This window comes from Gymnoscopelus braueri (genome assembly GCF_963280865.1).
Source record: "Gymnoscopelus braueri genome assembly, chromosome: 7".
Lineage (NCBI taxonomy): Eukaryota > Metazoa > Chordata > Actinopteri > Myctophiformes > Myctophidae > Gymnoscopelus > Gymnoscopelus braueri.
Genome location: NC_137608.1, coordinates 8,813,381 through 8,837,733, shown reverse-complemented (window position 1 = coordinate 8,837,733; position 24,353 = coordinate 8,813,381). Strand labels below are relative to the sequence as shown.

The 24,353-nt window shown below is 43.9% G+C and overlaps 1 protein-coding gene across 1 annotated transcript in view; it reads right to left on the bottom strand.

Annotated features, from left to right (window-relative positions):
• The window catches only part of antxr2a (ANTXR cell adhesion molecule 2a), a 102,938-nt gene that overhangs the window by 25,921 nt on the left and 52,664 nt on the right, over positions 1–24,353 (bottom strand). The window contains exons 13-16 of the mRNA XM_080432988.1: positions 17,816–17,866; positions 17,153–17,242; positions 13,304–13,471; positions 12,773–12,853 (exon numbers count right to left, since the gene is read on the bottom strand). Of these exons, the coding sequence (XP_080289114.1) occupies positions 12,773–12,853; positions 13,304–13,471; positions 17,153–17,242; positions 17,816–17,866 (390 nt within the window). The remainder of the gene's footprint in view (positions 1–12,772; positions 12,854–13,303; positions 13,472–17,152; positions 17,243–17,815; positions 17,867–24,353) is intronic.

The window sequence follows — 24,353 nt, the reverse complement described above, 5'->3', positions numbered from 1 at the left end:
TGAGAACCGTCGCTCTAGATCACTCTTGCGTGAGCGGCTACTGCCGTGATTTAACAGGTACAATCAATTATCGTCTAATGTAAATAAAAAACTCTTTTAATAGGCGCTGAGCCTATACAGTTCACCGCGAAATAGCTCGGTGCGCGCCCCCCACCCCCCCCCCCCCCAATCGCGGGTAACGTTCATTTGCATAATTAAGCTAATTAAAAGGACGAGGGGCGGCGGTGAAGGAGTTAACGAGGTGGAGACGCTAATTGGACGAGGAGCGACCCTTTAGCAGCCAGTGACGGCTACGTCGCTAATTAACTTAAATGGTCATCGGAGCCCGATCGAAACCCCCCCCCCCAGTTCACCAGCCCAGCTCCCATGGGTGGCCTGGTAGAGTTATATAACCTACCAGTAGAGAGAGAGAGAGAGAGAGAGAGAGGGAGGAGGGGGGTTAAAGAAGGAAGGAAGGAAGGAAAGAAAGAAAGGAAATAACAAAAAGGCAAGAGAAATAAACAAATTACAATTAATTAAGGCAGAAAACTGTTTACAGCTGATGAAAGAAAGAAAGAAAGAAATAACAAAAATGCAAGAAAAATAAACAAATTACAATTAATTAAGGCAGAAAACGATTTACAGCTGAAAGAAAGAAAGAAAGAAAGAAAGAAAGAAAGAAAGAAAGAAAGAAAGAAAGAAAGAAAGAAAGAAAGAAAGAACCAGGGTTCGGGTTAGGGTTGAACAATGAGCAGAGGCTATCTAGGGTCAAATGAAGCAGCAAGGCTTTATGGGGGATGTGTACATCAAACTATTTAACATGTTCTATTACCTACATGAAATCAAACAAAGATCAACCAATGCAGTTCATTCAACTGTGAGGGAGTGCGAATGGAGCCAAATGGACCCGAGGAAAGATAATTACATCATTTAATGACAAATTATCGGCAATGCTAAATTAATAAACATCAAATGAAAAATGAAAATCCCATCAACTCTTCGGTTTTTGACACGGAGTAATAGTTCAAAGTGGAACACAAGCCAGTTCAGACAGGCCTCAATGGTGGCGTCGCGCACGTTTCTTTTGTTTGTTTTGTTTTGTTTACAAATTTGTACGGGGGGACACAAATCACATCGTTTAAGTCTCGGGGGAGGGGGGGGATCGTTTTACACGCCCCTATCTGTCCGTGGGCACTTCAAAACATATTAGCCGGGGATCATCATCGCCGCGCCGTCGTTAAGACAACACACACACACACACACACACACACACACACACACAAACAAAAAAGAACACAAGCGGGGCTAATTGGATATTCACCGTGAACATATTCCGTGCGTAGAAAAAAACGCCGGCCCCCCGCTTTCCATCCGCTTAAAAATTCAAATCCACAGGAAGAGGGGAGAGAGAGCGAGGGGGGTAACATTGGAATACATTACTCCGTGTATGTGTGACACCCCCCCCCCCAGCCCCCCTCCCCGCCTCCTATACCACCATGAGGGAGGAGGACAGGGGGGGGACAGGGGCGGGGGGGACGGCGGGGTCTAGCACGCGACGGAGCCGGCGTCCCCAGCAAACGCTGACATTAACAATAATGTAATTTAATTAAAGCCCAGATCACCCTGTCACCGCTCACCCCGCCAAAACCAGGGGCCCTATTCTTTTGGGCAGGGGGGGGGGGGTGGGGGGGGTTGATTTTAATAGGTGATGAAGAAAAAGGCCCCAGCAAAACGGTGCGACACACACACACAAACACACACACACACACAAACACACCGCGGCCATTCCAACCGGTCCGAAGGGGGCTTTTTCGGAAGTAAAAACTAATGGCACCGGCAGGACATCAGTACAGATTCAATCACAGGGCCTGAAGAGGAGGGGGAGGGGGGGTACAAGAGACAAGGAGACCCCTGCACGGAGGGCATGCACGCTGTCACATCACTAGTGTCCATTTTGAACCCTGTTAGTGTAAATATGGCCCGATATGGATTTTTTTTTTGCAGTATACCAGCTCAGGCTAATGACGGTTATCGTTGCTGTCGGGCAGAAACCTCTGATCTCCATATTCTGACTTTTTGTGTTCTCGTAAATTAAGTCCCCACTCGATCATACTACAGCGTCACACAAAAGCATCAAAAGTAGAAGATCGCGCCACGTTTCCAGCGTGTAGATCTGCTGCTATTTTGAGAACTGACAGAGACGTCGTACTGCACCATCATAGTCCAATAACTAACATCTGGCAGCAAACAACATCATCCGTGATTTTCTTTTTTCCAATGTGTTAAGATGCGGTCAAATTAAATCATCAGTGTCAATTTAACCCATTAAGACCTGGAACGCATTTGTGTCACTTTTTCATTTGAGCTAAAAAGCATTATTTTACACTTTGGCTATTCAAAAATAGCAGATATACAAGCTCATAGCGCGGCACCGAGTGCCGCGCTACGAGCTTGTAGATCTGCTATTTTTGAAAAATCGTGACAATGTGTGCAAATCTTTGAATATATATTGTTTAAAGCAAACATTTTTAACTCTATTCTTTGCTTCTGGGGGTCCCTGGAACAAAATATTTTGAGATGGGGGTCCACGGCCAAATACATATCATTTTGGGGGTCCTTGACATGAAAAAATTTGAGAACCACTGATGTAGATGTATTTTTTTTCAGAAAACTGTTAGGATTTAGAAAACATTTTTAAGAATCGGCCTCAGCTCTTAATGGGTTAAAGGGGGTGAAAGTGATAGTCTGTGTTAAATAGCTTCTGATCATCGCTCTAGACTGGTGTTTGTTCAGTAACAGGGGAGGTCTCCCCGTCTCTCCAGCTCTTTAGTAAACGGAAAATACATTTTCAGGTTGGGATACCAATTTTTATCCAATAAGGAGAGATAACCCGAAAAGAACCACCTTTACACTCTGAGAGTGTACAAGTGTAAACATTTGGACTGACAAATTAATAAATTAACACTGAGGATTTTCTCTGTGGATTTTCCACTGTAGAAAAGAGGAGATTAAAAAAATTAAATAATAATAATAATAATCCGCCGTATGAATTGTACTCAGTGAACTTGAGATCTGAATCTTAAAAAACGCAGATAAACAATTTTTAATTTGCCTCAAAATTGGATAAAAAGCTTATTGCGTTTGATTTGATGGTATTATTTTGTGGAATATTGCATCTGTTTTTATTTTTCATAGACTTCTGAAAAACAAGACTGATACAAATCCCATATGAACAGTATATACAACTATGCACCATCGTCTCTCTTTTGAGCTAAAAACAGAAGGTGGAGGATAAGTCATGTGTTGTGTAAATGTCCACAGAGTTTGTAAACTATGGTTCTGTGGAAATCAACTCACCGATAAAAGCCACTAAATTGTTAGGAAACGGTAAAAACATTTAACGATCAATTTCATTCTTCATGAAATGATTAAACGATGATTACAGTTTTGTTGCGATGGTGTGTGTGTGTGGGTGTGTGTGTGTGTGTGTGTGTGTGTGTGTGTGTGTGTGTGTGTGTGTGTGTGTGTGTGTGTGTGTGTGTGTGTGTGTGTGTGTGTGTGTGGGGGTGTGTGTGTGTGGGGGTGTGTGTGTGTGTGTGTGTGTGTGTGTGTGTGTGTGTGTGTGTGTGTGTGTGTGTGTGTATGCGTGTGGTATGTTATGGGATGATAAAGCCATCAACTGAACAGGCCTATAGTATGAATGAATTCAGAGCATCTGTGCATAATTATGAACATTAACCGATTAAGACCGGGAACGCATCTGTGTCATTTTTAGATTTCTTTGGCTATTCAAAAATAGCAGATATACAAGCTCATCGCACTATGAGCTTGTATATCTGCTATTTTCTTTTAATCGTGAAAATGTCTGCAAATCTTTACAAATGTCTTGAAAATATCCTAACAGTTTTCTGAAACTTATGTTGCTATATCAGTGGGTCAAGGTGGGTCAAGGACCCCCCACAATTATATGTATTTGGATGCCGACCCCATCAAATTATGTTGTTTCAGAACCCCCCCCCCCCCCTCGAAGCAAAGATTTGAGTTAAAAACGTTGTTTCAAATGTTCAAGATTTTTCTAAAATAGCAGATCTACAAGCTCGTAGCGCGGCACTCAGTGCCACGCTATGTATGAGCTATGGGTGATACGATAAATACTAGGAAACCGTTTTAGAAATAATTTTTAGAATTGGCCTCAGGTCTAAATGAGTTCACCACTCCAACCCTAGTTTCCCTCTTCCAAACATGTAACAATAGGGAAATATTTCAAAAGAAATGGCGAACATTCGTCAAAAATAGCCGATCTACAAGCTCACAAGTGCACAAGAAATTTGCCGCTGATCGATCCAGAGGTTTGTGAGATTAGCAAACTGGTACGTGAAGACTTTAGTGTTACTGTTGGAGGTAAATGGATTGTTTGGCTTTCTTTCGGTTTTTACATTTTTACAAGACAAAGTATACAAGGTTGAATATCTCAACTCTCATTTATATCTCTCTAGGTCACATTCTTATACATGGTGTTTCCTTAAGCCACCCCACACACACACACACGCGGAGGGAGACCCCCCTCATTGGTAATCCTGTTACCAGCCGCGTCCCCAGCCCACAGGCTTGCTGTGTGTGTGTGTGTGTGTGCATGGGGGGGGGGGGGGGGGTTGCCCCGGCAGATTAACGCAGGAACCATTATTAAATTTACAACCAGTTGCATGGACATCTGCCCTACTTTGCCTCTGCTTCATGTTAAAAGAAGTAATCTGGTTAAGAGAGCGAGAGAGGGGGGGGGGGGGGGGGGTTGGGGGTTAACACGATAGTCATTTAAATAAAGTTCCGGATTGAAGCTTTAATTTACTGTTACTCAGAGAGGGTACAAATGGAACCAAATGGACCCTTCCTTCCTTACGGGTCAATGTGTACCCTCTCTGAGTTACAAATGGAATTAACATTGAAGATCTCTCTCTCTCACTCACTCTCTCAAACTTTTTAAAATCAAGGACCCCCAAAATGAAATGTACCCCCCCCCCCCTTTAGATTTTTCAAAAAGAGCAGATCTACAAGCTCATAGCACAGCACAAAGTGACGCGCTAGGAGCTTGCATATCTGCTATTTTTGAATAGCCAAAGTCTAAAGTATGGTTGAAGTGGTTACAATTTTGCTGGGGACCCCCTGGTACCCCCCTCAAGGACGCCTGGGGGTCCCCGGACCCAACTTTGAGAACCACTGCCTTAAACACTTCAACCCCGATGTCCCTTTTCTGGGATTATGTTCTAACAGGCGGAAATGAGCCGACAGTGGGCGAACATTTGCCGAAAATAGTCAAATCTACAAGCTCAGAAGTGCAGAAAATAGCAGATCTACAGCGATTTCTGCCCACAGAATGGGGCGCTGAAACAAGACAACAGGGGTTGAACATCAAGCAGGGATAATGGGGCCGTTCTAACTTTTGGGGGCTTTGTTTCCCAGCTCTCTGAAACGAACGCTCTTCCCTTGTCTTGTCCACGACGCTTCATTATTTGTGACGCTTTGGTTTAATTCCAATTACCCTCCGTTAATTAGGCAAATCTCATGCTCTCTGATCCACTGGCTCGTTTCAACTTAGCGTCATTTTCCACGTTGTTTACTTTTGATGGAGGTCCTTTAATTGCAAAATTAAGTGTTGCATTTGCTTATTTTTTTATGGGAGGGTTTATTTGCGTGAGATGGTAAACAAGCTAAAATGATTTACACTCAACTATTAGTTAACTTCTGGGTTACATTGTGGTGTGTGTGAGACACATTTTGACTGCTTTGTGACCACTTTCAACCTGGGTGTGACATTATGCAAAAATGTTCACAAATGTTCAAAGGAATATAGGAAATAGCCGATCTACAAGCTGCACAACACATCCTGATACGACACGTTGTGAGCTTGTACATTGCCTATTTTCCCGATTTTGTCGTGAGGCAAAGTATATAGGTTACTTTGTTTGCGAGAAAGATTCTGAGCATGTTGTCAGACTTGTGTCTCCAACAATGCTACAATACCAAACCATACCGTGTCATGCCATGGTAGCCTGGCATGACACAAAACTGTCTCCTCTATCCTCAGTTATACCAACATACCGATCCCTCCTCGCCTTTTTAGTTACTCTCTCTCTCTCTCTCTGTCTCTCTCTCTCTCTCTGTCTCTCTCTCCATCGTTGTGATGGAATCCATCCAGAGCTGGCTATGTAGTTCCCTTGCTCGCAGTGACTTAATTAAATGCTCTCACGGCGGTGTTTACAACGTGACCGATGGCTGTTAAATTAAGATGCTGTCACCGACAGGGGCCAGGGGACTGACTACACAGGGCTGGCCGGGGCGAGACAGAGCGAGAGTGAGAGAAAGAAAGAGAGAGAGAGGAGAGAACCCTCCAGGACTATTTGGTGACTGGCTGACATGTTTTCTTTGTCTGCGGTTCGGGCAACATTTTCTGGCCATTTAAAAATACACGGGTCGTCTCATTACGAAGCGAAGGCCCGAGGTGGCGTGGCCGTCTGTGGCTGCCTCACTAATAAGCTACGTGTTATTGCCACCGAGCGTGAGTCTAACAGGCTTTAATGTATGCAGGCCAGGGTGGGAGGGTGGGGTGTGGGCTCTCTACAACACTACTGGGGGGGGGGGGGGGGGGTGTCTTCATGCTGAGATGTGGACTCTCTGCACAGTCAAGTCTGGAATGTTAATTTCACTCAAAGTTTCCCTCCTTACGGGTCTGTAACCTCTCAGACACAATGGGTTCATTCTAGGGCCCCAATCTGCACCGTTTAAAATCTGCAGTTAACTCTGAGAGTGTACAAATGGAACCAACTGGACCCGTTACACACCTACGACGGTCCATTCGGACCCCCAGGGGTCCCCGGACCCAGTGTTAAGAAACACTGGTTTAAAACCACATTGAATACTAGTCCCTATTCTGGGCATTTCATAATAGGTCAATATTTGGCGACACTAGACGGACATTCTGCGAAAGTAAGCGAACAAATTGAAAAAGATAGGCAAACTGAAAATCAAGTAAGATGGCGCCATTTGTCCATTGAACCATGCGCCGTATTGTGAGGTAGTTGTAAGTTAAATGACAATAATTTGGTCAAATGAGGAAGATTTAAAATGACACGTGCTGTACAAGAAAATAAACAAAAACTAAATAAAAAGGACCATCTCAGAAAGATACGCAATGCTGCAAAAAATAATAAAACCCAGGTGGGAAGAGAAGCAAAATATGCTTGAGCCATAATGTGAAGATACATCAGAAAATATCATTACACACTCACACACCATCCCACAGACTGTGTTGCTCTGGCCAGGAGCTGCAACAGCAGAGGAACAAATGGAACATCCAAGTATAAACCCACACACTGAGAGCAGCAACGTTTGTTTTTATGATGCATGGCAACGCCTCGTTCATCACTCACCTTGTTGAGAGAGAAAGAGAGAGAGAGAGAGAGAGAGAGAGAGAAAGAGAAAGAGAAAGAGAAAGAGAGAGAGAGAGAGATTTCTGTGAAGCACGCATGCAGGCCTCTTCAAAGAGAGCCCTTAAGGCCAATCTCTTCGCTCTCTCTCTCCCTCTCTACTGTAGAATTTGCAGTACTTTTACTTAATTTGAAATCTAAATTTTGTATTGTAGTTTGACAACGACAATTTCTACATCGTGTTACTGCAACTTCTAGTCAAGTAAAAAAAAATCTGCGTACTTCTTCCACCACTGATCTCTCTCTCTCCCTCTCCATCCCTCTCTCTCTCCTGCCACCTTCCCCTAATACCTGCTGTCCCTAGCCGCTCGGCGGCGGCAGGAACTTGGCGGCAGATGTTTGCGGCGCTAACTTGGCTCTGAAGTGGCTCCACCGGCTCCCAGCGCTCTCTCTCCCGACAACACAGTCAAACCGCATTAGATCTCTTTATGTGTTGCCCGGGGCCAGTTGGTGCTTCTGCAGCTGTGTCCACCCCCTCCCCCCCTCCACCCCCCCTATACCTTTGGTGTTGTTGGAGGCCCTCGGGCTGCCGAACGGGAGGAAAAACCCCGAAAGGGGGGAATTAAAAAAATAATAATCTGTGAGCTATATTGCTCATGCCTGATTTATACTTGGGGTTTGGCGGTTTTGGCACGGCACTATAGTCAGTCGCGCAACCCCCGGAAACAGCAGATCAACAAGCTCACACAACGCGCTCCGGCCATGGCTCGTCGTGAGCTTGTTGATCTGCTGCTATTTGCGGCGCGTAATTAAGTATAAAAGGTTCACTCTCTCTCTCTCTCTTGCTTTCTTTTGTCCCCCCCCCCCCCCCGTTCTCGCTCGGGGGGGTTGAGGTTCGGGAAGAAGAGAGGCATGCTGGGAGAAGATGGGATGGAGCGGATGGCGCGCCGCTGAACAGATGTCTGCGACAAGCCGCTTTCCTTACACCTGTACGAGTCCTTGTATTCTCTGGGGGTGGGGGGGAAGACGGGGGGCATTGGCCCCACTGAAAAATTCATGACCTCCTCCCCCACCCCCCGAGGATTGCGTTCCGCCCGTCAAAGACCGCTATAGCCTTCCCTATACCTTTCCCTGCACCGCTCCTCTGTTCCTCTCTCCTCCTCCTCTTCGCCTTTTATCGCACGTTGTTACGCTCAGAAAAAGCTGCCACCACCGCTCGCCTGACGTACGCAACGCTGAGTCTAAGGGACGGACGAAGACTTTAAGGAGGCCCCTGGGCCCCTGGGCCTCCTCGTTCTGATACCACCCCAACCCCACCGCTACTCAGACCGGGGCGTTGGGTGGGCACTGCTTTGGATTTGTAAGGCATGTGTGTGAGTCAAAAAGGCACCTGTAGTACAGGTAAAAAAAAAAAATCTTTAAAATACTTCTCAGCTCTGTTAGACAGCTATTGTAGTAGACTTGTACTGTGGACTGAGGGGACCACTGAGGGACCCATGTATAACATATTGAAATATATATTTGAGGACCACTGGTTTCCTCCGGGAACGCATCTGTCATTTTAGATTTCTTTGGCTATTCAAAAATAGCAGATATACAAGCTCACAGCGCGGCATGAGCTTGTATCTGCTGTTCTTGAAAAATCGTGAAAATGTGTACCTCAAATCTTTGCTTCTGGAGGCCCTGGAACAAAAATCTTTACAAAATGATCGCTTGTTAAAATATAAATGCAAAGATTTGCACACATTTTCAAGATTTTTCAAAAATAGCAGATGCTATGAGCTTGTATATCTGCTATTTTTGAATAGCCAAAGACATCTAAAATGACAGAGATGCGTTCCCGGATTGAATGGGTTAAGTGGTTAACTAGTCTTTTGGGTTATAAATGCTTTCAGTATGAATACATTGCATGTTACACTTTTGGAGAGGAGCGCTATTGGCGCTATTGGCGGTGCGCGCGTGCGAACCCAGTCATTTATGACCCGGAGTCGAAGAGTGTCAATCTGAGTGCGAGTGCTCTGGACATGATATCCCATAGCTCATAAAATTATGTCTGTGGACACGGCCACTAAATCAAATTCCTTTTCTAACTTTGTAGCGCTGTCTGTTGCCGCTGTCTGTGTGGCGTTGTTGTGTGTTTGTGCGAGCAGGGACTCAGAACAGAACCGGTTGCAGGACAAGGAGAAACAAAAGTACAGTAGATATAGCATAGAGACATCATATTCAAGCTATTTTCGGTCAGGCTTAACTCCCACCCTAACCTAACCTCTACAGTATATACCTAACCCTAACCCAAACTGAATCTATTTCTAATTGTAAACACACACACACACACACACACACACACACACACACACACACACACACACACACACACGCACACACACGCGCGCACACACACACACACACAGGCCTTAAATGAAGGGCTGGCGTCTGAATGAAAGTGTGCCAGGAACAGTGGTGTCTTCCTGGCCGCCGGCCTCTCTCCTCTGTCCTGTCCCTGTTTTTAGTGGCTCTAAATAAACCGTTTACGCAGCAAACCGGGCCGACTGTACAGTTTTCATTTTTTTGTTTCCACTTCAAGTGTGTTTTCGGAGACCGCCTGGGATGACCTAATGAATTCAAACTATACTTCATAACAGCCAGTCCAATGTTTGACATTAAAAAGCCCCGACTAGAGAGTTGACTTTTTTTTTAAACGCCGTTATTTTCCGATCTGCCCCGCCCATAACCATGTGACTCTGGCCCAATGAAGACTGGCAACACGCATGTCAAGACGCCGGACCTTTCCTCACATAAAAGGCGTCCTCCTGTCATTACCAAGACCACTGACAGCGTTTACTTGTTAATGTTCTGTATATCTAGTTACTTTTTGGTGTCACTCGCGTTGCTTTTAATGGTCTTCTGTGTCTTGTAATATAAGCACACGCTGCTGGTCAGTGTGACTCTCTTACAAAACCACAATGAGACACACAGTGCTGACTGGATGCTGGCAGCCACCCATCACAGCTGATGGGCCGGTTTTCCCCCTCTGCTCTCGTTCTTGTGTGTGTGTACATATGCGTGTGTGTGTGTGTGTGTGTGTGTGTGTGTGTGTGTGTGTGTGTGTGTGTGTGTGTGTGTGTGTGTGTGTGTGTGTGTGTGTGTGTGTGTGTGTGTGTGTGTGTGTGTGTGTGAGAGAGAGAGTGTGTGCGGACCAAATGTCCCCAAAAGTATAGTAGCATTTGAGAAATGGAAATATTTTTTGAGTTAGTTATGTCCTCACACAGTATACAGTAATGCAAACCTGTGTGCGTGCGTGCGTGCAAGTGTGTGTGTGCGTGTGTGTGTTTGTGTGTGTGTGTGTGTGTGTGTGTCTGTGTGAGAGAGAGACAAAGAGAGAGACGGGGAGAGAGAGAGAGAGAGGGGGTGGGGGGGGCGGGGGGGATACTCCAGTTGACATGTTTACAGTATGACATCATTCTGTGGCCCATTAAGGACACTCGGTACGGTTGCCAGTTTCAGGGCCGCGCCCATCGAACCTCATGCTTGTCCCAGAGGCCGATGTTCAGGAGTGTCTGTTATGATGAACAAGTCACTTTCGTGGCGTAACAAGCTAAAAGCTTTGCGGACATTTCCAAACATGTAGATCTGTGAATCTGTTGCCAATGACGAGTTTGCCTATTCTGGCTATATGTCGTAATACGCTCGCCCACTTGAAAATCTCAAAAGTGGGCTATTTCCGGGAAAAATATTTGGTGTAAAGGGGGGGAGGGGGTAGTATAGAACCCTATAGTCAATAAAGTTTATGAGTGTGTAAAAAAAAAAAAAAAATACAAAATACAAAATAAAATCAAAGTAGAGAGGTAAAGGTCAATGTCACATCAAGTACAAACGTCCTATTAAATCAAGTAAAACATTCTACTGTATATACGTAAGCAAACTACAGTATGCAATACATGCACTTTTCTGGTATACATGATATTGCAGGACATGATTCTGACACGTCTTACTGCATCTGGGGGTGATTTAACCGCAAATAGACATAGTCATAATGTCTTGCACATCACAGAGAACAATTAGAACGTCATTGCCCGTCATACCCTGTGACTGCAACTTCCACTTATGGTCAAAATAATCAACCTGACAGTGCAAGCTAGAACAGCTATTTTCGGGCCACAAGCTTTGGTGTAGAGGGGAGAAAAAACAGGAGGGGACCACCACATATAGACCCCCTGGGGAGTCTAATACTATAGGATTTAAGTGGTTCATTAATACAGTATATGCATCTGCAAATTGGTGCTAATCTATTGGTTTTTGGATTTGGTGTGTATAGCTCGGTCTCCGCAGCAGATGGTGTGGGTTTTATGGATTAATTACTGCCTTAAAGAGGAGACAGTCAAACATCTGGCGCGCTCTGATGCTGCAGTGTTTATTCTGTGCGGTCCTCCCGCTGACCGCCAAGTTTGCGTGTGGGCAGCGCAGAGCCGTTGGCTGTGAGCTAGCGGCTCCTATTCCGAGGAAAGGCAGAGAAAACCATATTAGGCCGCAGCCTGTCACGTCCTGCTGTGAGTGTGTGCAGCTGTGTGGGCTTACACAAAAGCCCTTTTTTTCTCTCCTTTCTTTTTTTGACACAACAACAATGCCTCTCGCACCTTGCGGTGACTTCCTCTGACCCTCACCGACAATTCAGCGACTAAACACAGAGCTATAAATGTTGTCGGGTTCTTACAAACGTGTTTCCATTGTTGCGGTTGTTCATCATTATTTGTGTTGCACACTGTGACTGTACCAGTGGTGGAAACGAAGTACTTTTACTCAAGTGCTTTACTTGAGTACAATTTTGAGGCACTTTTACTTTACTTGAGTATACTCAGTCTACATAAGCTTTCGTGGTGTTGACGTTCAAGACATATTGTAGCTTTTTAGATCTGCTGATTGCATTTAAGCCTCAAAAATCATAAAACGGGTGTTCACTTGTGAAGATTATCTTGCGGAGCAAAACGTGTAAGTGCCATGAACTTTTATTTGCGACATAGCTAGTTTTTAGTCAATAATCAAAAATCTATTGCAAAACATCCCATTTACTTTAGTCGAGACAACCAGGAAGTTGGTTCCGACTATAGAAATACATCCCTGGCACCTCTTTGCTGCCAGTTCCAGCAGTTCAGGGCTGATTGGGTGTCAGTTTCAGCTGGTTCAGGGCTGATTGAGGACAGTTTCAGCTGGTTCAGGGCTGATTGAGGCCAGTTTCAGCTGGTTCAGGGCTGATTGAGGCCAGTTTCAGCTGGTTCAGGGCTGATTGACGCCAGTTTCAGCTGGTTCAGGGCTGGTTGGGTGTCAATTTCAGCCGGTTCAAAGCTGATTGGGGTGTTGGTTTCTGTGGTTCTTACCTGGTCTGCAGAAGTTGGCCTCATGAGAGAGACGCGGTCGTACTGCCGTCGTAGCAAAGCCCACAGCGCATCCAGACGGCCCTGATCAAACACAAACCAGTGACAATCAGGTTGGTATGGTCATACATGTGGATGTATACAGTATATATTAATCTCAAACTGGGATGCCACATATGGTCCCCCCAAATCCCTAATCTGGGCATGTCATAATACTGTAGGTGAACAGACTGCAGGGCTGTGGTCTGACCTTAATGGGAGAGTACCAGGTGTTTTACTTTGATGGGAGTAGCCTATAGACCACATTCACACGGCGGCCATATTGCTATTAAGTTAATGATATGCCACCCCGTTGCCACGGCAACATATTATATGGCCGCTGTATGAATATGGTCTATACCAGGTGTTTTACCCTAACGGGAGAGTGCCAGGTGTTTTACTTTGATGGGAGTGGCCTAAACCAGGTGTTTTACCTTAATGGGAGAGTACCAGGTGTTTTACTTTGATGGGAGTAGCCTATACCAGGTGTTTTACCTTGATGGGAGAGTACCAGGTGGTTTCTCTGTGCAGGGTGGGCGCTGGTTTGGGAGGGGGTCGTTTGATCATTGGCTGTTCCTCCTCCTCTGGAATGGTCACTGTGGCGTTCTTCGCTTTCTCCAGCCTGGCGCCCTCCTCCGTGGAGCCCTTCTCTCCCCAGCGCACCTACAGGGGCCACAAGAACACACAGTCAGCTTAGTACCAAATAGATAGATACCTAACCCATTAAGGCCTGTGGTGGTTCCGATTCTACAAATTCTTCTAAATCCTAACAGTTTTTTGAAAAAACTTATGTTGCCATGTCAGTGGTTCTCAAACTTTTTCATGTCAAGGACCCCAAAATTATATGTATTTGGCCGGGGACCCCCATCTAAAAATATTTTGTTCCAGGGACCCCCAGAAGCAAAGATTTTAGTTACAAATGTTCGCTTTGAAAAAAATGTATATTCAGAGATTTGCAAAAGAAATAGCAGATCTACAAGCTCGTAGCGCGGCACTCGTTTTTTTTAAAAACCTTATAAAGTCAATGCAAGCGTACATGGCGCGAAAAAGCGGAAAAGCGAAGCGAAAAAGCGTCTTTTAATTATTCGGAACGAGTCCGAATTTTGCGTATATTCGCACATTCGCCGGTGTGTAACCGCCTTTACAGTTAATCCTGAAGCTCAGCTGTTTTGGTGGATTTGCTAAACAAATGAGGAAAAAGTATGAAATATATGCGTTTCAACATGATAACCTTACATAGTAATACTTTAAGTGGTTCACAGTCAAATTCACATACTTATCACTTTAGACTACTATGGTCTTTTGAAGGGGAAGGAAAAAAAAGCTTCTACGCAGGTTGATACACGAGTGAACGAATGAGTGTGCATGCGTGTGTGTGTGTGTGCGAGCGTGGGTATGCACGTGCGGGAGCGTGTGTGCATGCGTGCATGTTAAGCTGTCCTGCATTTTAATTGAATTCATCACATCTGTTGCGAGGAGAGAGAGAAAAAAAAAAAAAGAAATCCACCCCGCAACACGAACGGGGAAAAGGTGAGGTAATTAGCGACACATTCTTCACGCTGTAGGTTAACCCATTAAGACCTGGAACGCATCTGTGTCACTTTAGATTTCTTTGGCTATTCAAAAATAGCAGATACACAAGCTCATAGCGCGGCACCGAGTGCCGCGCTATGAGCTTGTAGATCTGCTATGCGTTTTTTTTTCCAAAAAATGATTTAGAAAACATTTTTAAGAATCGCCTCAGGTCTTAAAGGGTTAAGCCTCGACAATACAGCAACAGATTCTCACAATCATCTGAGGGATGCAACAACCCCCCCCCCCCCCCAACGGTCCGCTTCGTCAAAAAGAAGAAAGACACGGCGCAAAAGACACATCGATGAATAAAAGATACGTTGTTTGCCATCTCAGGTTGTATGTGCCTTTGAAAGACAGTGGGGGGACGCACTGGTAGATGCAGGGGGGGGGGCTTGGTTTTGCCAGCGGGATGCCTTGAAGGAGAGAGAGAGAGAGAGAGAGAGAGAGAGAGAGAGAGAGAGAGGGCGAGTGGATGTTAAGCGAACACCTCTGCCAGTAGATCCACCAGAGGAGAGCCTCTGAAGTGGAGATGGGTTGTCGAGGAGAATCAGCACCGCCGCTGCCAGAAGAGAGGTACCTCAGAGACCAAGAGAGGTGTTCTGGGAAACGTATAGCCACGAGTGGTGGAAGATGTGCTCAGGTTGATTTGACTTTGATTGAATATCAACATATACTAATACCTAATACAAATGGTAAAAGGCCTGTGTTTTACTTGAGTAAAAGTACAAAAGTATTGGCTTCAAAATATACTTACACCGAAGTAGAAAGTGAAATAGGAAAAAACTAAAAACATTTAAGCTTTTTCAAATATAGCAGATTTACAAGCTCACAATGCGTCACACCGCAATGCGTTGTAAAGCTTGTATATCAGCTATTTTTCAATGGACTTAGTATAAAATAGGGAGTAATTGGTTAAAGGTAGGGTAAGTGATTTGCATTGATTAAAATAAGTGTTAAATAGCTCTATATTCTGATAGTACTCATTGCTATAGAGTGTTTGTTCAGTATTAGGAGTCTCCTTGTCTCTCCACCTCTTTATTAAACAGAAAATGCATTTTCGTTTCAGTTTCAGTTTCATTTCCAATTTTATCCAACCAGGACAGAGAACTCAATCAGGATATAGATTAAACAAGTGAAATTGTAAGTGATGACACTAAGAAATGAGCAGACAAAATTGGAACTGGAACACTATACAAATTAAGCTTAAAATGGGTACTTTCTCCTGATTGGCTGAGATTTTGACACCTACCGAAAAATGTATTTTCTGTTTATTAAAGAGCTGGAGAGACAGGGAGACATCTGTTACTGAAAAAACACTCTATAGCAATGATTACTATCAGAATATAGTATTTTAACCTTTTAACAAAATACTTTTTGTTTTAACCAAAAAATATCACTTACCCTACCTTTAATGTACTGTATATTTTGTAATACAGTAATAATCTACTTTAAATATACAAAGTAACTTAAGTTCATATAATTGCACTAGCGTAAAAAAGTATAAATTTTTCTCTGTGATGGAGTTGAGTAAAATTACGAAGTGTCACTGGATCTTAGCAAACAGCCAGTGAACCACAGGAGGAGACCCTCAGAAGTGGAGGACTGGGCTGTCTGAGAGAATCAACCCGCCGCTGTGAGAAGACAGGGACCTGTGAGAGGAGTTCTGGGAAACTTAACAGAGTGAACGATACGCGCTAAAACGCTCACGTGAAGAGGAAAAAAAAACTCCAGATAGGTCTCGGGAAAATCCTTGTCACACCACGCCTCATCCTTTAAACCCGATTCCCTTGGTTGGAGTGGAAGAAGGCAGGTGGATGACATTGGCGCTGATGTGGTTTGGGAATCGCGGCTGGGGATTGGGCGGTGGTGGGGTGCTGGGGGTTTCGGTTGGAGAAAGATGCGAGCGCGTCAAGCCGACAGCTAGCACTCAATCCATCATCGAGGCCAAGACTTGATCCGATCAGGCTCGGACGGCCCGGGCGTGACATGGCAGGGGCCTGTCACGTCAGAGCCGTCAGGCTGGGATAACGGAGGGGCCGGGCGGCCCTCCCCCCACGCTGCCCATGGAACCTCCGTACGGTCAGGTACAGCTCGCTGCTTCAGAAAGCCCCGCGTCAGCACTCTGATCTGAATGGACTCGCTTGATAATCCCTGGTGAAGAAGTTTGGTTTGACCTGGAGAAACTGCTAAGTGGTGTTATAGTGAAGTATTCTCTAAGCCAAATACATACTGTATCAATTTTGGGGGTCCTTGACATAAAAATAAAGGTTTGAGAACTATACTGCTGTAAGCCCGCTAGATACGTTTTTCACAGGACAAGTATAACGCTTTGTTATAATGTTTTGTTTTTAATCAAATGTGAAATCATGTATGTTTGATGGTCTAGTGTCTAAGAGATCTACATTTGGACACGCACATGTCCAGAAATGACCTACGGTACTTTCATACAATAGGATCAAATCCCACCTAACATCATGGGTGCAGATGCCTCGTAAAGGAACAATACAAAGAGAGAGTGTTTCCGCTTTTAACAAAATGTATAAATATTCGGGATACTTGGTCGATGGTCCGCCAATCAAAAGAGTGGATCATATGACTTAAAACGCATGGATCAAATGACTTAAACACTGTTTCCATGCGGCAGAAGCATCAGCTGAAATGGTTTTTACCACGACGTGGTCTGGCGGGTTACCAGCTGGCTGAAAAAGGGCAATGAAACTGTTGGGAGGAACTGACCTCCATGCGTTTGATTCAGGGAACAGAACTGACCTCCATGCGACTGATGCCTCCGGCTCCTCGTCCGCCGTAATAGGAGGCATCCACTGTGGGCCACTTCTTCTTGGCATCGGGTTCAGGTTCCTGAGGAGAAGAGAGAAGTGGTGAGAGACAGACAAGACAGACAGAGGCGAGAAACACACTTTCTGAACATTAGTCTTAACGTAACTCTAAACCAGATTCAGCTATGGAGACTATCGTTGCAAGGTATTATATTATGAGAGATGTGAAACCACTGAAAAAGGAACAACCGGATATCCTAGAGAGATTATTTGCACGCCAACATGAAAGACTTTTCTCTCTACATAATATGATAACGTGATAACAAACCTCTTATCTCCATATTTAAATTTGTTGTGTTTATTCATAAATTACTTCATCATACCTACAGCGTCAAACAAAAGCATCAAAAGTAGCAGATCCACAAGCTCGAAACGCGACGCTTCGCGCCGCATTTCGAGCTTGTGGATCTGCTACTTTTGATGCTTTTGAATTTGAATCCTGCAAAGTAACAGTTTTGGACATATGAGGTTTCCACCCTGACAATGTAACCAAACGGACACACTCACAGGTCCCTTTATTAATAAGGATTGTACGTACGCCCGTATTTGAGGGTACAAGGTGACAGGTTCTACCATTTTAAGGTTCTATACTCACTGGTGGTGGTGGGCGGGAAGGTGGGGGTGGTGGAGGTGGGTCCTTTATGACCTGGATAGACAGAGAGGAAAAGACCACCGGTCAGCGAAAAGCCCCCGACGGTCCATGTAGTCACACACACACACACATTTTGTCAAGACTGACACGACATGATGGAGGCGATACGTGACAGGTGAGTCAAGCACAGCTCTCTCTGTGGAGTCTGTGCGTGTGTGTGTGTGTGTGTGTGTGCGCGCGCACACACACAGTGGTATAAAGTAACTAATTACATTTACTCAAGTACAGTACTTAAGTACAATTTTGAGATACTTTTACTTTACTGGAGTATTTCCAATTGTCTATACTTTTACTTCTACTCCACTACATCTCAGAAGAAAATATTGTACTTTTACTCCTTTACAATTATTTAAAAACTTTAGTTACTAGTTACTTTGCAGATATAAATCATTATGTTATAAAACATACATTAACCCCTTAAGCCCTATTTAAAAATAACCGATCTACAAGCTCACAACAAGTCGCGATGCGACACATTGTGAGCTTGTAGGTCGGCTATTTTCAGACATTTTAGTACTTTTACTTTTGGTACTTTCAGTACATTTTGATACCAATACTTTTGTACTTTTACTCAAGTACATTTTTAATTCCGGACTTTTACTTGTAACAGAATACTTCTACATTGCTTTATTGAAACTTTTTCCACCACTGTGCGGGTGTATGTGGGGGTGTGTGTGTGTGTGTGTGTGTGTGTGTGTGCGTGTGTGTGTGTGTGTGTGTGTGTGTGTATGTGTGTGTATGTGTGTGTGTCCTTTGCCCTGGGTGTTGACTGATTACTAGGATCCCCTGCTTGTGAACCAACATCGGGGGACCCCCGCGGTGCAAAAATAAATAGAGGCTTGAAAACCAACTTGTTGACGGTGGGGGGGTTGGAGGGGGGGGAGGTCTTTGGGGCGAGCAAGGCCGCCCCGTTTAGCTCTTAATTAATTGGATGGGGTTCAGCGCTCCCAAGCAATACCCCCAATCATAAAGTCCTAAGGAGTTAATTAGCTCCAATGAGATTCAGAGGAGAGCGAGTGGGCTCAGCTCCAAACACACACACGCACACACACATGCGCGCGCACACACACGCACACACACACACACAAAAAGTACATTTACTCAAGTACAGTACTTCAGTTACAAATGTTAGGCACTTTTACTTATACAGAACATATAGTTCCATTTTTGGATACTTTCTCAGAGGCAAATAATATTTTACTTTTTTTACTCCACTACAATTATTTAACAGCTTTAGTTACTAGGCTGCTTTGCAGATTTAGATTATTACTATAAAACATACAATAGGTGATAAATGATGTATTAGTATAAGTGAATCTACCCAGCTGCACATGAAGTCATTCAAATCAGCTCCACTTTTACCAGATGCAACATTTAAGTGATGAGCACATTAATGCATTACTGATTACTATTGCTTATTACAACCCAATTATTTGATCCATTTTGCACAATGAATACTTTTTGTAACTTTGGTAGAGTAAGTATATTTTGATGTCAATACTTTTGCACTTTAACTCATGGAAATATTTGAATACAGGACATTTACTTGTAACACAATCTGGGAACCATTCAGGTTCCCAGATTGTGTGGGAACCCACACAGTAATTTTCCAATAACTTTTTGCCTAGTTTTTGTTCATTCCTACTAACAACCCTACATGTTTAAGGCAGTGGTGCTGACAGACTGAGAAATTACAAGTAACACAAAATATTTTTACATTGTGGTATGTTTTACTCAAGTAAAACACATTTGAGTACATCTTCCAGCACTGCACAGTGAGTATATGTGTGCGTGCGTGCGTGCGTGCGTGCGAGTGACCAGCGCAGCAGCAACAGTGTGGGTGACAGCCCTGTGTGACAGGGCTCCTGAGTAGCAGGTTGTCCCCAATGTGATCCCACTCAGGGACAAGATTGCCCCCGACCAGCGCTCCCATGTGCACAGCAAAGCACTCCTGTGTGACACTGACATTTGTCCCTCGTCACTCAAAAGCTGGACGTCCAGTCACTTCCGATGAGAGGATCACCAGAGACCGACCCATCCTGTATTATGGGTCTGGCCGATACCATCTAAGGCAGTGGTTCTCAAACTTTTTCATGTTAATTACCCCCAAATTGACACTTATTAGCCCGCGGACCCCCGTTCGAAAAGATAAGCCAGGGACCGCCATGAGAGAAAATGTTTACGGCTCTCTAACAGTGATTCTCAACCGTTTTAATTTCAAGGACCCCCAGTTTGACATGCATTAGGCTACGGACCCTCATTTAATGGCATTTCTATCCCTGGGACCCCAATTGATATTGTAAAATCAATGTTAATTTAACTCTGAGAGTGTACAAATAGAACGGGTCCATTTGGTTCCATTTGTACACTCTCACTACTTGAGGGGTATAACATTACGTTGCAGATTAAACTTCTTCATAGATTTCATAGATAGCTTCATAGACGTATTTGACAGCACTGTCATTGTGTAGACCTTTTCAGGCCGCGACTCCCCAAAATAATATTTGAACTGGGGACCCCTCCCCACCATAATAAGCACTTGGAATGTAGGAGTTGACTCTGTTCCACAGACAAATATCGATCTACAAGCTCAAAACGACTCACAATGCTTGTAGATCGGCTATAAAAAATAAAAGAAAATGCCTCTTTCTTATAGGACAATTTGGCCAATGTTTGACCAGTTTTTTAGTATAGTTTGTTGATTACTTTTGATGCAGTAATGGTCTTTTTTCTTTTCCTTCTTTCTTTTTCTTTTTTTTTTAGGTATTATACAGTCCAAGGTGACAGTGACGCCATGACTAAACCAGATGACCTGCCTCCGAAACACGGCTCGGTTCTGCAGCCTCGGGGAGGACCGGCGCCGTCCATTATAAAAAAAGCACTGCACGCTTCAACCTATGACTTACACAAAAAGCCGACTTTAACAATCTGCACATAAAAGACCATTAACCCATTAAAACCTGGAAAGCGTCAGTGTCATTGGATATTTTAACCACTTTCACCATTATTCTATACTTTGGCTATGGAAAAATAGCAAATATAAAAGCTCATAGTGCGTCACTTCGTGCCGGGCTATGAGCTTGGAGATCTGCCATTATTGAAACATCCTTGACATGAAACCCCTGATATAGCAACATACGTTTTTCAGAAAACTGTTAGGATTTAGAAGACATTGGTAGAATGGGCCTCATGCAGTGTTGCCAGATTATGTGAGAGAAACAAGCAACCAGGCCTAGGAAAACCAGCCCAAAAGAAGTGACTATGGGCCACATGAGCACTTTAACATATACATCAGCTATTTGAAAATAGCAGATCTACAAGCTCACAACGACGCGACGCGTTGTGAGCTTGTAGATCGGCTATTTTCAAATAAAATCTTGCGGGGAAATTATAATAAGCAGATCTGGCAACCCTGGCCTCAGGTCTTAATGAGTTAATACTCCAGACCCAGTATCTCAGCCTAGGGGGGGGGGGGTGCCAAAGTGTGAGAGGCAGACCCGTTCGTCCAATAACCCACTCAAATCGGGAAGTGAGAACGCATTTATGTAACTACTTCATCCATATTTTATACTTTGGCTATTGCTATTTTTTTTTCAATCTTGACCATTTTGTACAAATTTTGAATATATTTTTAAAGGGAACATTTGCAACTCAAATCTTTGCTTCTGGTGGGGGGTCCATGGAACAAGTTATTTTGAGATGGGAGTCAAATCAAATCATCATCATCAGTTTGGGTGGTCCTTGACGTGAAAAAGTTTGCAACGATTTGAGTTACAAATGTTTGCTTTAAAAATATATGCCTATTCAAAGATTTGCACATATTTTCACGATTTTTCAAAAATAGCAGATCTACAAGCTCATAGCGCGGCACTCGGTGTCGCGCTATGAGCTTGTATATCTGCTGTTTTTGAATAGCCAAAGAAATCTAAAGTGACACAGATTCTTTCCCGGTCTTAATGGGTTAAGTACCGCAAGATGGACACTGTGCTGACACGGCAGGTTATGCATTTGCTAAATTGGTTTTTACAGGGCAAAAAAAAAAAAAAGAGCAATGTAATTATGGCATATCACGGGTCCCTAGCAGCTGTTTTATTCACAGTTAAGAGCAGGGATAACCATTACGCTTTTCCAACACACTGTTGTCATTAGAATAATTAAAAACAATCAATTAGGGTTAATTCATTGCTGCTCTCTGACACACAACTGCATGTAAGCAAATCCTCGCGCAAAGTCTAGCAGCCGAGCAGCCCGCTCCATACGCTGATTAACGTCATTTCAGGCACACCTTACGCTCGCGGGATTAGCTCTTTTTATTAACCTATTAAGACCGGGAACGCATCTGTGTGTCATTTTTAGATGTCTTTGGCTATTAAAAAATAGCAGATATACAAGCTCATAGCGCGGCACTAGAGCTGCTATTTTTTGAAAAATCGTGGTAATATGTGCAAATCTTTGAATATATATATTTTTCTAAGCAAACATTTTTAGCTCAAATCTTTGCTTCTGGGGATTCTAAAAATGCCTCCTCAGTTTTTTTGGAAAAACTCATGTTGCTATAATATCAGTGGTTCTCAAGCTGTTTCATGTCAAGGACCCCCAAAATTATATGTATTGGGCCACGGACCCCCATCTCAAAATATGTTGTTCCAGGGACCCCCCAGAAGCAAAGATTTGAGTTAAAAATGTTCGCTTAAAAAAAAGTATATATATATATATATATATATATATATATATATATATATATATATTCAAAGATTTGCACACATTTTCACAATAAAAAAATAAATAGCAGATCTACAAGCTCGTAGCGCGGCACTCGGTGCCGCGCTACGAGCTTGTAGATCTGCTATTTTTGAATAGCCAACGAAATCTAAAAATGATACACAGATGCGTTCCCGGTCTTAACGGGTTAAGTAATTACGCAGCAGCTTTCGCGGACATATTGTCGGATAAATAAAGCATTATACAAATGACTGGCCTGTGTCGCCGTCTTTTTTTCCTAAACTACCTGATTCGACAGATGTGACGAGCGCCCGCCGATGTGGCGACGGCCGTAACGTGGGATAATTAAAAGCTAAACCGCGGGATACTTAGCCATCTGACATTAGCTCCCCCGCGGCGCGGCGTGGCGTGGCGTGGGCGCGGCAAACGACCGGCCACAGGGGGAAATGTGACCAATCGGAGGCGAGATGCGCCGGGGCCACACATGGCGGGCTCTCCGTAATTGTCCAACTGGAGTCGATAATCCATCCACGTTCTCATGCACATCCCAACTCCACACCGTGTTGACTCAAGCTGTTTTCACCCGGCTTTATGGTTCGTATAGGGTCCGTGGCAGGTAGCATATTATTCTCTGTTGTCAGGCAGAAACCTCCTATCTCCGTATTCTAACTTTGTGCTTTTTCCGTAAATTATCGCCCTACTTGATCATACTACAGCGTCACACGAAAGCATCAAAAATAGCAGATCCGCAAGCTCGAAAACGCGCCGCGAAGCGACGCGTTTCGAGCTTGTCGATCTGCTACTTCTGAATTTGAATCAGTTTGGATGAGGTTTACACACGACAGAGACGATATTCGCAAATTAAATTCAACGCGGCACTCATTTGCGGAGGACTGAATGCATTGGTGAGAAAATGTGGTGAAAAAAGTTTTAGTCGGGGGCAGGGTTGGGGGTAGGGCCGGGTAATTGAACATGATGTGTAAATTAGGTAAGAAAATATTCGATCTACAAGCTCACAACGTTGTGAGGTTGTAAGATTGCCCATTTTCAGCGCACGAAACCTTTGTACGATGAAGTATACTATAAATCAGGGTTAAAGGAGTAGTTCAACCCAATAAATATTTTCTATCAAATAAACACCTCATGAAGCCTTTATTTTTTTTGTTTTCGTCGCATTCCTGAGCCAATAATTTGGCTCAGCAATAATCGGTCAATAGGAGACTACTAGGTAGGACACTACTGAGACTGCCAGTCATCAAATTATTGGCTAAGGAATGTGACAAAAACTAAAAAATCTCCATTAATTCTATGCTTCATGCGATGTGTAATTGATAGAAAATAAGTAATTTTGGATGAACTACTCCTTTAAGAGGATAGTGATTTGCCATTGAAGAGCCAAGTTTACCTTAACCACAAGACCTTTGCAGATCTGCTATTTTTGTCGCTTGTTCGCCTATTTCTGCCAAATATTCACCTATTATGACAGAATCCAAACATCTCCGAACAGGGACGCTAGGGTTCTGTCATTATAGGCAATCAATCTGCAAAAACAGCAGATCTACCAGCTCAGATTGCGGGTGTGCTTGCAAATCAGCTATTTTAGCTGAAGTACAGTAGTCTTAAGTTTAAGCAAGCTCTAAGTGGAAATAATCCAAAAGGAGGTATTTCCGAGTGTTCTGCCGCGTGTGACGAAGTTCAGCAACGGGTGGTGGTGCAAGATGAAGCAGGAAACGGCTTGCTGCATCGCGCATCCTCGCGC